This window comes from Myotis nattereri (genome assembly GCF_964212035.1).
Source record: "Myotis nattereri genome assembly, chromosome: 15".
NCBI classification, from domain to species: domain Eukaryota; kingdom Metazoa; phylum Chordata; class Mammalia; order Chiroptera; family Vespertilionidae; genus Myotis; species Myotis nattereri.
The window spans coordinates 18972825-18986863 of record NC_138090.1 but is presented as its reverse complement, the minus strand read 5'-3'; the positions used below and the strand labels follow the sequence as shown (position 1 = coordinate 18986863).

The following is a 14039-nucleotide window of genomic DNA, read 5'->3' as shown; positions in this document are numbered from 1 at the left end:
TATTTATCCGGGGATTCGCTGCCTTCTTGGCTAGAGCAGGGAGGGGAGGAGAGGGGCAGCCACCCAGCTTCGGGCCTAGTTCCTGCGGGCCACCTGGTGTCCCAGCCCCTCGCAGCTCCACTACTTCGTGGGTTCACCTGGCATCAAGGTGCCTTGTACGTACTTGGCTTAGGGCTGAGGCTGGGGCCTTGGGAAGCTGGTTTGGATTCCAAGTCACTTCGCTGCGAGAATGCCACCGAGAGCGAGGAGGGGCAAAATTAAGATTAATTTTTTCCTTCACAAGGGCCTTTTGTGCTCCTGGGAACCTCCCTTTTTGGGGCTGTTTTGGTCAATTAGTGAGATGAGAGGCGACTCTGCTAGAGCCCTTCCCCAAACAGTGCGCCTCCTGCAACTCCAGAGCCCACCTGTGCCTCCTCTTACCCGGGGCCCTCCGGCGCCCGCCCCTGGCCAGCTGTCCCACCCCCAAGGCGTGGCCCCCCGGCCCGTGTGGGGCTGGTAGTCGGAGCCGGGGGCCAACCGGCTTCTTTCTTCCCTCCCACCCTGGCTCCCGCCGGCCGGCTCGGGACCGCAGCCACGTCTGAAAGCGCCTCATTGTGTGCGCTCCGCTCGCAGCGGGCAGCGCCGAACCGCGCGCAGGCCGCCGGCGGCCGCACAGGTAGCGCCGGGGGCCACGGGGCTGGTGCGGGCGGGGAACCCCGGGTCAGGACGGATCTGGTCCTTGTGGCGCCAGGACCGCCGCCACCCCAACATCTTATGACGCCTCTCTTTTCTACGGGAACTCCTGCCCTGTTTACAGGTTCCTCCGCCGTGGGTCCCCAGGTGCCGCCAATATCTTGGTATCCGTAAAGCCCCATCCATCCCTGGTATCACCGGGTGCCCCTTAGCAACCTTGGGGTCTCAACGGAACAAATCAGCCCGTGCGGACTCCCAGGGAAGAGACAGCAGGCTGTGGAGTGGAACTTGGAAGAGACAAGAAGCCTTTTCGGAGCCTCGGAAGCTGCGCCAGGTCAGCCAAGGACCCCCAGCTTGGGGGTATGTTGGTTCGTCCCCTCGCTGCGCGGCTGCCCCCACCTTAGGCGGGCTTGGGGCTGAGCCAGTGGCACAGTTGGGGGGGGGGCATTAATCTTGCAACTTGGGGGGCGGGGCGGGGCTGAAGGGGATGGTTTATCTGAACGCGCAAAGGGCATCGCTGCCCCCCCCCCCCCCCCGGCACTGGTTTTAAAGTGTCTTCCGGGGCTCCAGCCTCACTCGGCGGCATCACGAGATCACGGCTGGGGATCCCTCATCTCCTGAAACTTGAGTGTCAAAGGGTGGCTTTCATCTAGATCGCTCTCCCAGGGCTTTTTCCTGGGAACGCCTGAGGAGCAGCAGCTTGGAGAGTGAATTTGGAACCAGATCCAGCTGATTTGAGTCCGGCAGCCCCTGCTTGGGCAGCAAGGAGACTTCTCTTGGCCTCCGCATAGGTGCCCAGCAAATGTCAACCCTCCTTTTCCTTCCTTCTTGTACCAGAGGCGTGGGCATGGGAAAAGTGAGGCCTACAGAACAGAAAGGCTTTGGCTGCCCTGAAACCGTGAGTTAATTAGAATAGTGTGCTGCCCCCGGGCCGGTGTGGCTCGGTTGGTTGAGCGTAGTCCAGTGCATCAAAAGGTGGTGGGTTCGATTCCCGGTCAAGGCACATACCCAGGTTGCAGGTTCAATCCCGATCGGGGTGCGTGCGGGAGGCCACTGATCCATGTTTCTCTCTCTCTCTCTTTCTCTCTCTCTCTCTCTCTCTCTCTCTCAGAACAGAATAGTGAAAACAGTAAGAATAGTGTGCTGCTCAGTGAGCGCTGACTATGCTAAGATCAGAGTGTCCCATTCCCTCCTCTGTGGTACCTGCTGTGATCACCTGAAGCCCAGGGAGCTTAGGGGTGACTTGCTCATTCACAGGCCTCAGTGGTTGTAGAGGCAGGATCTGAACCCAGTCTGGCTTCAGAAGCCAGGCTTCTGGCCTTTCCTCACTGTTCTCTGTTTTCTGTGTACATGTCCTGCCCCTGCCTGGCTTGCCAGGTTCTGTAACTAGGGTGCCAGAGTCACCTGCACCTGATTAGGCTACTGTCCTTGAATTTTCCTTGTCAAATCCAAGGTTTCCCTTGGATTCATATAGAATATAGTTGTAACCCAGGGTTTGGAACAATCCTGAACAGGCACTTATACGTGTACTTGGTACTAGATATTGTCCTAAGTGCTTTATAAATATTAACTCATTTAATTGTCAAATTAAGCCCATGCTTTGGGTTATAAAGGGATGGGCAAAAGTAGGTTTACCGTTCGGAGTATGTGAAACAGTTTATCCTTGTATTATTTATTTATTTATTTATTTATTTGTAATATGTAAACCTACTTTTGCCAGCCCTGTTTTATTTCCCCCGTTTTATAGATTAGGGGGGAAAAGGCACAGAGAGATTAAGTAACTTGCCCAACATCACACAGTAGATGATCAAGTGGAGTCACACTATTAACCACTGTGCTACTGCCTCCTTCCTCTAATGAGACAGACCACATCCTGCTTCTGTTCTCGTAAGGGGAGATAGCAATGCATAAACAAGAGAATTCTGGGTAGTGATAATAGCATTAACAATGGTTTCTCAATATCACCTAATACAGTACTCAGTTCATATTCAAATTTCTCTGATTGCTTTAAAGATATCTTCTTGCGGTTGCTTGGTTTGGATCAGAATTCAAACAAGGTCCACAACTTGTTATGCGTTTTGAGTTGTTTTCTTCTAAAACAGCCTCTTTTTATGTCATTGACTTTTAAGAATGATTCACTTTTTAAAAATCAATCCATTAAAATAAAAGCTTACAAAAATAAACCGGAGAACATTACAGATGATCTCTGTAATAAAAGGGCTCAGTCTGCCCTAGCCGGTTTGGCTCAGTGGATAGAGCGTTGGCCTGCGGACTGAAGGGTCCAGGTTCGATTCCAGTCAAGGGCATGTACCTTGGTTGCGGGCACATCCCCAGTAGGGGGTGTGCAGAAGGCAGCTGATCAATGTTTCTCTCCCATCGATGATTCTAATTCTCTATTCCTCTTCCTTCCTCTTTGTAAAAAATCAATAAAATATATTTAAAAAATAAAAATAAAAAAATAAAAGGGCTCAGTCAACACCTGGGGGAACACAGGGGAATGTGTTAAATGTACACCCCCTACCTCCATAATGTGCGTGTGTTATTAATGAGAAGAGGTGGTAATGAGAAGGTGGAAGGCCCAGACTGTAGGGCCCTCCAGCTGCCAGGTTCTATGCAAAGTGTACTTTGAGGATCCCCAACGCTCAGAGCTAGGGAAAGGGGTTTATGGGTTATCTGCTCTAAAGTTCCCCCAGGGTGACTCTGAGCGAGGGGGCTTGGGGCTCTTTTCCCAGACTAATTTGATTTCATTTCCCACTAGATTCTTGCAGGCAAATCTGTCTCCTCCAGCAACATCTGGGTTGTGTGACTCCAGCCTCCTAGTGCCACACAGTTGCTCATAGGGCAGGCAGAGAGATGCCAGATGTGCTAGGGCTTGGGGTCAGCCACCTGTTGTGCTACAGCCCAGCCCAGCTCACTGGGCACGTGAGCCTCCACACTATCACTGCATAGGAGGTAATTCATCCTACTGCCCAGCCTTCTGGTCAACTGGATAACACATCAGCTGGGAGGTAGATAAGCAGGCACCTCTCTCCCTGCAATGGAGGCTGCAGCAGGCAAACTGTACCCATGCTTCCTTAACCAACTAAAAAGAACTGATTTTATGATTCCCAAAGTAATAAAAGTTTATTGTAGACTATCTGGGAAAATGCAGCAAAACACTAATAAGAAAAATCAATACTTATAATCGGGCCATAGAAAATAATCACTAATATTTCGCACGCATCCTTCCAGATTTCCTCTTATAAATACACATACTTGTGTAATTATTAGAACAGCTTTATTGAGATATACACATACATTAAAGTTCATCCTTTTAAAGTGTACAATTCACTGGCTTGTGGTATGTTTAGTGTTGTGCGTTAATCGCCTCAAGGTTCATCCATGTTGTGGCATGTATCGGTACTTCATTCCTTTTTTTCTCATTCCTTTTTTATTGCCAAATAATATTCAGTTATATGGATACATCACATTTTGTTTATCCGTTCATCAATTGATGACTATTTGAAATGTTTCCGTTCTAGGCCATTAGAATAATGCTACTATGACAGTTCATGAACAAGTTTTTGTGTGGACGTGGTTTCAGTTCTCTTGGGTATATATTTTGGAGTGGGGTTGCTACATGGTAAAGAGTGTTTAAACTTTAGAGGAACTGCCTGTTTTCCACAGCAACTGCACCATCTCCCATTCCTGTCAGCAGTGTAGGAGGGTTCCAATTTCTCCTCATTCTCACTAACACTTGATATTATCTACCTTTTTCATTATAGCCATCCTAGTGGGTGAAAGTGGGCTCTCATATTTTTTTCATCCTCACCCGAGAATATATATATTTCCCATTGAATGATTTTTTGAGAGTGCAAGGGAGGGGGAGAGACAGAGAGACACATCGATGTGAGAGAGAGACCACAACGATTGGTTGCCTCCTGCACGCACCCCAAACAGAACGGGGGATTGAGCCTACAACCAATGTGCCCTTGACCAGAATCGAACCCGAGACCCTTCAGCCCACAGGCTGATGCTCGGCTAGGCGCTCATTGTAGTTTTGATTTGCATTTCTCTAGTGACTAAAAATGTCAAGCATCTTTTCATGTGCTTATAGGTTAGCTGTACATCTTCTTTGGAGAAATTTCTACTTAAATCTTTTGCCCATTTAAATATCAGGTTGTCTTTTATGTGGAGTTGTAACAGCATTTTATATACTTGTATTTTGAATATAAGTCTTTTGTTGTGTTTATGATTTGCAAACATTTTCTCCCATTTGTGGGCGTCCTTTTATTTTATTGATGGTGCCCTTGGATATTTGTGTGTGTTTTTTTTTTTTAACACAATTGGTATCATACACAATTAACACACTTGGTATGTGTATCTGTGTGTATTTTGTTACTTGTGTTTTTCCACTTGATACTATATAGTTAAAAGCTCTGACCTTAGAGGGTTCAAATTCTGACTCAGCTGCTATGTGTGTGGGTCCTCTAGGCAAGTTCCTTAATCTTTCTAAGTCTCAGTTTCTCCGTTTGTAAAATAGGATGAGCATCAGGTCTACTTCATAGGGTTGTTGTGAAGATTAAACCTGAAGATGGTAGAAAAGGCTTGGCATACAAGAAGCCCTCAGTGGACGGTATTTACTGATGGTCCGTGTACCCACTCTGCCATGAGCACTCACCTTCCCCCTCCTGTCTCTCTCTTCCTCCCTCTCTGCTTGATTTTTTTCTCTTCTCTCTCCCTCCTTTTGTCTTCTTTCCTTCCCTCCTTTTTAGCTTGCTCCCTAATGAATGGCCAGGCTCCATTAGAGCTGTTTTGCCCCCGCTGGGGTGGCCCTTGATACCTAGAGTCCACTGATCCCACATCCAGAACCCATTTTCTGTGGCCTTTGGGATTCCTGAACAGGGATGGCCTCCGGCTGATGCTGAACTGAGAGAACTCTGAGCCAGGGATTTGTACCTACAATTACATTTCACTCCCTTAGATTCTGTGCCAGGGCTGGGAGAGGCTGGTGACAGGAGGTGCTGCTGAGTTAAGGGCAGGCAAAGCTGGGCTGCAAGTCAGCGCTGCCCAGACAGCTAGATTCCTGGGCTCCAGCTCTTTCCTTCCCCTTTCAGGGGTAACTAATATGGTTGCTCTTTTGTATAAACTTCCAGGGATACCTTATGTTTATTTAAGCTAAATGTATTATTGTTATTATTTTTAAATCCTCACCCATAGGATATGTTTTCTGAGAGAGAAAGAGAGAGAGAGAGAGAGAAACATCAGTGTGAGAGAGAAACATCGATTGGTTGCCCTCCTATATGCCCCCTAACTGGCAATTGAACCTGCAACCTAAGTATGTGCTCTGACCAAGAATCGAACCCACTACATTTTGGTGCACAGGACAACACTCCAACCAGCTGAGCCACCCAGCCAGGGCACGCTATGTGGATTATTTTGACAAAAATAAATTTCAAAGACTCTCTGACGAAACAGTTTCAGTAACTTGAGAAAGTGGAAGGTGGTCCTGGGTGTCAGAGTAGAAGAGGCAACTTTCTATTCTTTCTATGGCCTCTTGTGCTTGACTGAAATACATGATTATTTTCATCATCATTGTCAATATCATCAAAGACTTGGTGGAACCGGAAGGCAGGGGAGGCCCATAGGGGACAGAGGATGTCTCTTCCTTTTGATTGAGTGGCTCTTGTGCTTGGGTGTGGGGCTGTGTCTGCCAGAGGATGGGACCCCTTTCCTAATTTTTCACAAATAAAACATGAGCCCACGATGCCTCCATCTGTATATTATTTTGTGCCACTTCTGTGTGATACCTTTTCCAAAAATTGAACATATTATAAATATGCGCCTCCCAAATGACTTTATTTATTTTTTAAATATATTTTATTGATTTTTTACAGAGAGGAAGGGAGAGGGATAGAGAGTTAGAAACATCGATGAGAGAGAAACATCGATCAGGAATCGAACCTGGGACCCTTGAGTCCGCAGGCTGATGCTCTATCCACTCAGCCAAACCGGTTAGGGCCCAAATGACTTTAAACAGGAAAGAATTCATAGGGGCGGGCAGGGGACTTCCAGGATGGGGAACTAGTACACAAAGGCTTAGGAAGCGACCCACCCCAGGACCCTCCACGGGGGGTCGGGCACTTGGATTTAAACCTCTGCTCTGTGCCTTACTGGCTGAGTATTCATTGTCTGAACCCATTGCCTCAATTAAAACAAACAGGGATAATTTCTACCTCCTAGGGGCTCGGGGAGGATAAAATTCAATCATGAAGATAAAAGTACACGTCACCGTGCCTGCCTGACATGTTCTAACTAACTTCGAACCCTGGGTCAGTTGGTAGGTGTGCTGCACATAAGGCTCCTTATGGGGACCTGGACTTCGCTGGACAGCCTACGTGGCATAGGATGTTTCCACCCCCCTTCCTAGCTCTTGAGTTCCAATAGCAGGATCAGATAGCAGTTCCTGTATTGTGTGAGTCACTTAAGAAGACCTCTGGCTTCCCTGGAGTGCAGGTAACAAGCACCTTGGCCTGTGGTCAAGATCCTTCTCTGCAGGGGGGGCTGGGCTGTCCAGGCAGCTGTGCTTGAGCCAATACATCAGAGTCCTGCACTCCGCAGGGACTGGACAGGCCAGCCGACTGGGATCAGAAAGTGTGAGGAGCGCCTGGCCAGCATAGCTCAGCGGTTGAGCGACAGCCTATGAACCAGAAGGTCACAGTTTGATTCCCGGTCAGGCAGCTGATCAAGGATTCTCTCTCATCATTGATGTTTCTATCTCTCCCTCTCCCTTCTTCTCTGAAATTATACATATATATAAATTTTTTTATTTTTTTAAGAAAGTGCCAGGAGCTTAGCAATGGAAGTCCAGGGTTGGAGTCCCGGTTTCCTGCTGTCTCTTTAAGCCTTGGGGTCCTTTACCTAATAAACTGAGATCATAATGGCCGCCTCAGGGGCTGCTGAGTTAAATAATAGAGTGGATATAAAGCATCTCACACTTGAGGTGATTTCTGTCAGCACCCCAGTTGTGAGTTCCCTTCCTCTCCTGCCCCCTGCTCTCAGGGGGAGCACACCCTCAAGGAGAGGAGACAACAAGTGCAGAGCAGATGGGTGGTTACTCTCCATGTCTTCTAGGTTTTCCAGGAGTGGGCATGGGATCCAGGAGGCAGCTCTGGAGTTAGCAGATGGCAGCTATTGAGCATCCTCCTTCCACTCCTACAGCCTACCAATAAGGGGAAGCCACAGAGATGGGATCTGCTCATGATCTAGATCAGTGGTTCTCAACCTTCCGGCCCTTTACAGTTCCTCATGTTGTGACCCAACCATAAAATTATTTTCGTTGCTACTTCATAACTGTCATGTTGCTACTGTGATGAATCATAATGTAAATATCTGATATGCAGGATGGCCTTAGGCGACCCCTGTGAAAGGTCATTCGACTGCCAAAGGGGTCGCGACCCACAGGTTGAGAACCGCTGGTCTAGACCCTGGCTTCTCTCAGTGGGGACATGGGCAGGGAGGGTGTTATTAGGGAGCAAATACTGTGAAACTAAGGGGGAACTTCCAGGCCCCTATCTTCCGGAGCACCTCATCCTTGATCATTGCAGGAGCAACAGGTGCAGAGGAGACTTGGGAACCTTGGGGTGTGGAAGGCTCAGTGTTCCTTTCTGCAGCACAAGCACGGCATTTAAAGGTTCACCAAAGGGTTCAGGGTGGTTGGGGTGAGAGGTGGGCCTGGGAAGTGTTGGGATTCCAAGCAGAGGTGACCTCAGGTGTCTCATCTGGGTGATCTCTCATGGTTCTTCCTCTCCAGACCCAGCTCAACGCAGCAAGAATAATCTGGGGAATAAATATGCCACCTCACCAAGCCCTTTCCTCTTATGGGTTTGTCCCAGCATTCCTTACAGCAACTGTCAGAGGTTAAATGTTATCCCCAATTTACAAAGGAGGAAATTGAGCTTCGGAGAATTCAAGTCATTTGCCCCAGGTCTCATAGCTCCTAAGTGGCAGGGGAGGAACTCCAAGCCAGTCCTCTCTCCTGCACTTAGCAGGAGACACAGTCAGTTCACTCATTTGGAAAAATGTATCCAGCACCCGGTCTGAGCCCAGCTGCAGCCAGGGCAGGGCTAGCTCCCCCTGTGGGGCTGCTGCTTCCTCAGGACCTGAGGCTCCTCCAGGCATCCCCCATGATAGAGGTGGGCAGTTACCCCGCAGTCCCGGGCCGTGGTGGGTAACCTCAGCAGGGAAATGGCAAGCAGCCACCAGGGGCCTGACTCCACTCTCACCTCCCAGCTTCTCCAGCTCCATCCTATCTCTCCCTGAACTTCTTCTGCAAACTCACAGGTTCCAGAAGGACACCCTCCCTCTGGAGTCCAAGCATCCTGCAGCACTTTACTCCCCGTGGGTGATGGCAACAATTGGTGTTCTTTGTCTTTTATTTGTTTGTTTACTTTTAATAACAAAAGTTGTATCTGCATGTAAAAATTTTTCAGACAGTGCAGAAGCTCAATGTGTAGAAAATACTAGCTATCCATTATGGAGGTTTAGTACGTTCCCCCTGCCCCCATGCTCATACCAATACTCCAGGATCAGTATTGTCCCCTTTTTACAGATGGGTAAACTGAGTCATGGAGAGATTAAGTGTTTGGTCCAAGATCACAGGATTGGAAGTAGCTGAACCAGGATTCAACCTGAGGGAGCCAAATCACCCATCAAACTGTTCAACTAAACAACGGAAACGCGTCTCCCTAAAAGGAATTCTTAACCAACAGGCGGGAGTTTTTGTTTTTAAAAATATTTCCTTCAACCCTGCCGGTGTTGCTTCATGGTTGAGCCTTGCTTGACCTATGAACCAGGAGGTCAGAATTAGATTCCCAATCAGGGCTCCATTCCCCAGTAGGGGGCGTGCAGGAGGCAGCCAATCAATGATTCTCTCGTTGATGTTTCTATTTCTCTCTCCTCCCTTCCTCTCTGAAATCAATAAAAATATATATTAAAATATTTCCTTCACCAGGTAGGGAGTGAGGGAGGAAGAGAAGAGAATAAAAGTGAAGAGAAGAGAAAGGATTTCCCATAATATTCTGCCACTGGCCTTTTGCTCTGCATAGACTAGATCATGGCTTAGGTCGAAATGTCACCTTCCTCGGGCTGCTCCCCCCTGTAATCACTGAGCAGAAGTTGGGTTGTGGACAAGGGCGCTGTGGGTCCCTAACTGCTAACCTTCCCTCCCGCAGGCCCCTTGCACGCAGCATGTGGCTGCCACGCATCTCCAGCACTACGGTGACCGCGCTCCTGCTGGCGCAGACCGGCCTCCTGCTCTTCCTGGTCTCCCGGCCCAGGCTGACATCCCCAGCAGATGGCGAGGAACGGGTGCATGTGCTGGTGCTGTCTTCATGGCGCTCCGGCTCATCTTTCGTGGGCCAGCTCTTCAGCCAGCACCCCGATGTCTTCTACCTGATGGAGCCCGCGTGGCACGTGTGGTCCGCCCTGTCGCAGGGCAGCGCGCCGGCGCTGCACATGGCCGTGCGTGACCTGGTGCGGTCCGTCTTCTTGTGTGACATGGATGTGTTCGATGCCTACCTGCCGTGGCGTCGCAACCTCTCAGACCTCTTCCAGTGGGCCGTGAGCCGCGCGCTGTGCTCGCCGCCGGCCTGCAGCGCCTTTCCGCGCGGAGCCATCAGCAGCGAGGCCGTGTGCAAGCCGCTGTGCGCACGGAGGCCCTTCGGCCTGGCCCAGGAAGCCTGCCGCTCCTACAGCCACGTGGTGCTCAAGGAGGTGCGCTTCTTCAACCTGCAGGTGCTCTACCCGCTGCTCACCGACCCAGCTCTCAACCTGCACATCGTGCACCTGGTGCGTGACCCACGGGCGGTGCTGCGCTCACGCGAGCAGACAGCCAAGGCCCTGGCGCGCGACAATGGCATCGTGCTGGGCACAAACGGCACGTGGGTGGAGGCCGACCCAGGCCTGCGCGTGGTGCGGGAGGTGTGCCGCAGCCACGTGCGCATCGCTGAGGCCGCCACCCGCAAGCCACCGCCCTTCTTGCGTGGCCGCTACCGCCTGGTGCGCTTCGAGGACCTGGCGCGAGCACCGCTGCCCGAGATCCGTGCCCTGTACGCCTTCGCGGGCCTTAGCCTCACGCCGCAGCTGGAGGCCTGGATCCACAACATCACGCATGGGTCCGGGCCTGGCGCGCGCCGCGAAGCCTTCAAGACCACGTCCAGGGACGCACTCAACGTCTCCCAGGCCTGGCGCCACGCGCTGTCCTTCACCAAGATCCGCCGGGTGCAGGAGCTGTGTGCTGGCGCGCTGCAGCTGCTGGGATACCGACCCGTGTTTTCCGAGGAAGAGCAGCGTGACCTGGCCCTGGACCTGGTGCTGCCGCGCGGCCCGGGCAGCTTCAGCTGGGCATCGTCCACCAATGCGCACCCTGGGCCTTAGCAGAAGGCCCGGTTGTGGCGGTCGCCAGGGCCAGGAGAAAACTGGTGGGGAGAGGGCTGGGTTACACAGGGCGCAGGCCGCTACTGGAGGGGCCGGGAGTTTGGGGATCCACCCTTGTATTAGGAAAGGACTGCGTCCCCAAACTCCCTTTTATTGCCACTTCTTGACTTTCCTTGGAGTCCTTTTTTGCTGCTGGGTTTCCATCAGGCACATTCTTCATAGAAAGCAAAGCTTGTGCCCAGCCAGTGTGGCTCAGTGGATTGAGTGTTGTCCCATGCACCAGGAGGTCACAGTTGGATTCCTGGTCAGGGCACATGCCCGGGTTGCCCACTCGATCCCCAGTGGGAGTCATGCAGGAGGCAGCTGGTGATGTTTCTATCTCTCCCTCTCCCTTCTCTCTCTAAAATAAACAATAAAAATATTTTTTAAAAGGAAAACAAAGCTTGTGTCCCTACTTCCTCTGGGCACTGGGAATAGTTCAGACAACTTGGCTCCTGCTGAGGGTCTTTCTTTTTCCTTATCTCTCTCCTCCCTTGGGAGAGAAGGTTGGGAAGATCTGGGAGGCAAGCCAGGTAGAGCGTGTGGTGGAACAAGAGGTTGGCAGCAGAATCAGTGCGGTGAATGTAACTAGATCAGGCTTGCTATGAGCTTGGGGTAGGGGGTAGGGAGGGAAGGCTTTGTCTTCCCTTGGTCCTTCCAGGCTGGGCCCTACAGGAGAGCAGAGTAAGATTCCTAACTGCAAACCACAACACCTTGCTCTGGAGCAAAGCCTTGTGAAAAGGATGCTGGGTGTGTAGAGGGCTTAGAACTGAGCTCAGAAAAATGACTAAATGGGGGAGGAGGAGCTCACAAACCCTCTAGGAAGGTCAAGGCAGCAGATTTGTGACCACTCAAATAGAATACAGCAAATTCCACTGGAGCAGAGAGTTGGTCTGGAAACTGAAGGTTGCCACCAGAACTACGATGCCTATTACCTCTGGAAATGAGGGAGCAACCCTCACTGGTGCTGTCAGGCACAAGAAGGGGTTCTAGAGGTTGCTAGCCTCTCAGTCTCAGCTGGGGTGTGGTCTTAGATTGGTGAGACCTCAGTTGTGGACCCACATCTATCCTTGCAAGTAGGCAAGGCAAGGGGGATGTGGCATTTTCTGCTTCTTTCCCTGCGGGAAGCAGTGGTATATTGTCCTTGAAACTGAGGCCTCGGGGCTCCTCATTGTAGGATTCCATCAAGCTATAGGGCTTCGGGCTCCATAAAACCCAGACCTGCCCCTGCTCACAATATTATGGAGAAGGTATTTAAAAACCCGGATTTGCCGAGGCCGGTTTGGCTCGGTGGATGGAGCATCCGCCTGCGGACTGGGGGGTCCCAGGTTCGATTCCGGTCAGGGGCATGTGCCTGGGTTGCGGGCATATCCCCAGTGGGGGATGTGCAGGAGGCAGCTGATCGATGTTTCTAGCTCTCTGTCTCTCTCCCTTCCTCTCTGTGGAAAATCAATAAAATATATTTTAAAAAAATAAATAAATAAAGACCTGGATTTATTAACCTGGCTGGTGTGGCTCAGTTGGTTAGGTATCATCCCATGCACCTAAAGGTTGCTGGTTCGATTCCAGGTCAGGGTACATGCCTAGGTTGTGGGCCCCATCCCTGGTAGGGGGTGTGGAGGAGGCAAACTGATCCATCTCTCTCTGTCCCTCCCTTCTCCCTCTTCCTCTCTCCTTCCACTCTCTCTAAAAATCAGTAGAAAAAATATCCTTAGGTGAGATTAACAACAAAAATTGAGCTTTTTTTTTTTTTTTTTTTTCCTAAGTCTGAGCTTCTTAACTAGTTTGTCTATAGCTTGAAATCAGTTACATTATTCTTCCTGAGGACACTCTTCTTTCGGTTCCAATTTGGTTAGGTGGCTGCTAGGACTACTGCACAGAAGTCAGTTTAACCCTCCTGGTTAAATCTACCATTTCTTGTATTGCACATATTTTTCTTTCTTGGTTATCACTCTAACTTCACTGGAGTATATACTCAGCTCCCTTAGAAAGGGCACATGAAACATACATTTTCTGAGTCCTGAAAGTCTAAATGTCTTTTTTTTTTTTTTTTTAAACTTCTCAATCCACACTTTGGGGATAGAATTTTAAGTTCAAGATAACATTTCTGCCCTGAACAGTGTGGCTTAGTTGGTTGGGCATCGTCCTGTGCATGGAAAGGTTGCCGATTGGATTCCCAGTCAGGGCACATGCAGCAGCCGATCCATGTCTGGCTCTCACATGGATGGTTCTCTCTCCCCCTCCCCCTTTCTCTCTCTCTAAAATCAATTTAACATTATTTTTTTAAAAAGATAACATTTCCTAATGTCATACATGACTGATTGTTATATTACCTTCAAGTAATTGGTTTCTTCCACTTATGCATTCTGCTAGTCTGGGAAATGTACCAAAAGACAGCATTCTTAAATATTTCATGACTTTTTTATACTTACTATTTTTGTTTTAGAAAAGTTTTTTTAAAAATACATTTTTATTGATTTCAGATAGGAAGGGAGAGCGAAACATCAATGAGAGAGAATCATTGTTTGGCTGCCTCCTGCATGCCCCCTACTGGGGGTCAAGCCGGCAACCAGAGCATGTGCCCTTGACTGGAATCTAACCTGGGATCCTTCAGTCCACAGGCAGATGCTCTATCCACTGAGCCAAACCAGTTAGGGCTAGAAACGTTTCTTGATTTGAGGCCAAATCCCAGTTGTAGTGTTGGACAAATGGTTTTAAAACAGTTTCCAAAACAAATACTTTCAAGAGGGAATTTTTTTTTTTTAAATATATTTTATTGATTTTTTACAGAGAGGAAGAGAGAGAGATAGAGAGAGTTGGAAACATCGATGAGAGAGAAACATCGATCAGCTGCCTCCTGCACATCTCCTATTGGGGATATGCCCGCAACCCAGGTACATGCCCTTGACCGG

At 49.6% G+C, this 14039-nt stretch overlaps 1 protein-coding gene across 1 annotated transcript; it reads left to right on the top strand.

Annotated features, from left to right (window-relative positions):
• The first annotated feature begins 563 nt into the window (after positions 1-563).
• LOC308530243 (carbohydrate sulfotransferase 6) lies at positions 564-11515 on the top strand. The gene is made up of 3 exons (XM_081106768.1): positions 564-655; positions 797-1006; positions 9885-11515. Exon 3 carries the CDS (start codon positions 9901-9903, stop codon positions 11086-11088), a length of 1188 nt encoding a protein of 395 aa, XP_080962894.1. The 5' UTR covers positions 564-655; positions 797-1006; positions 9885-9900; the 3' UTR covers positions 11089-11515.
• Positions 11516-14039: the final 2524 nt, after the last annotated feature.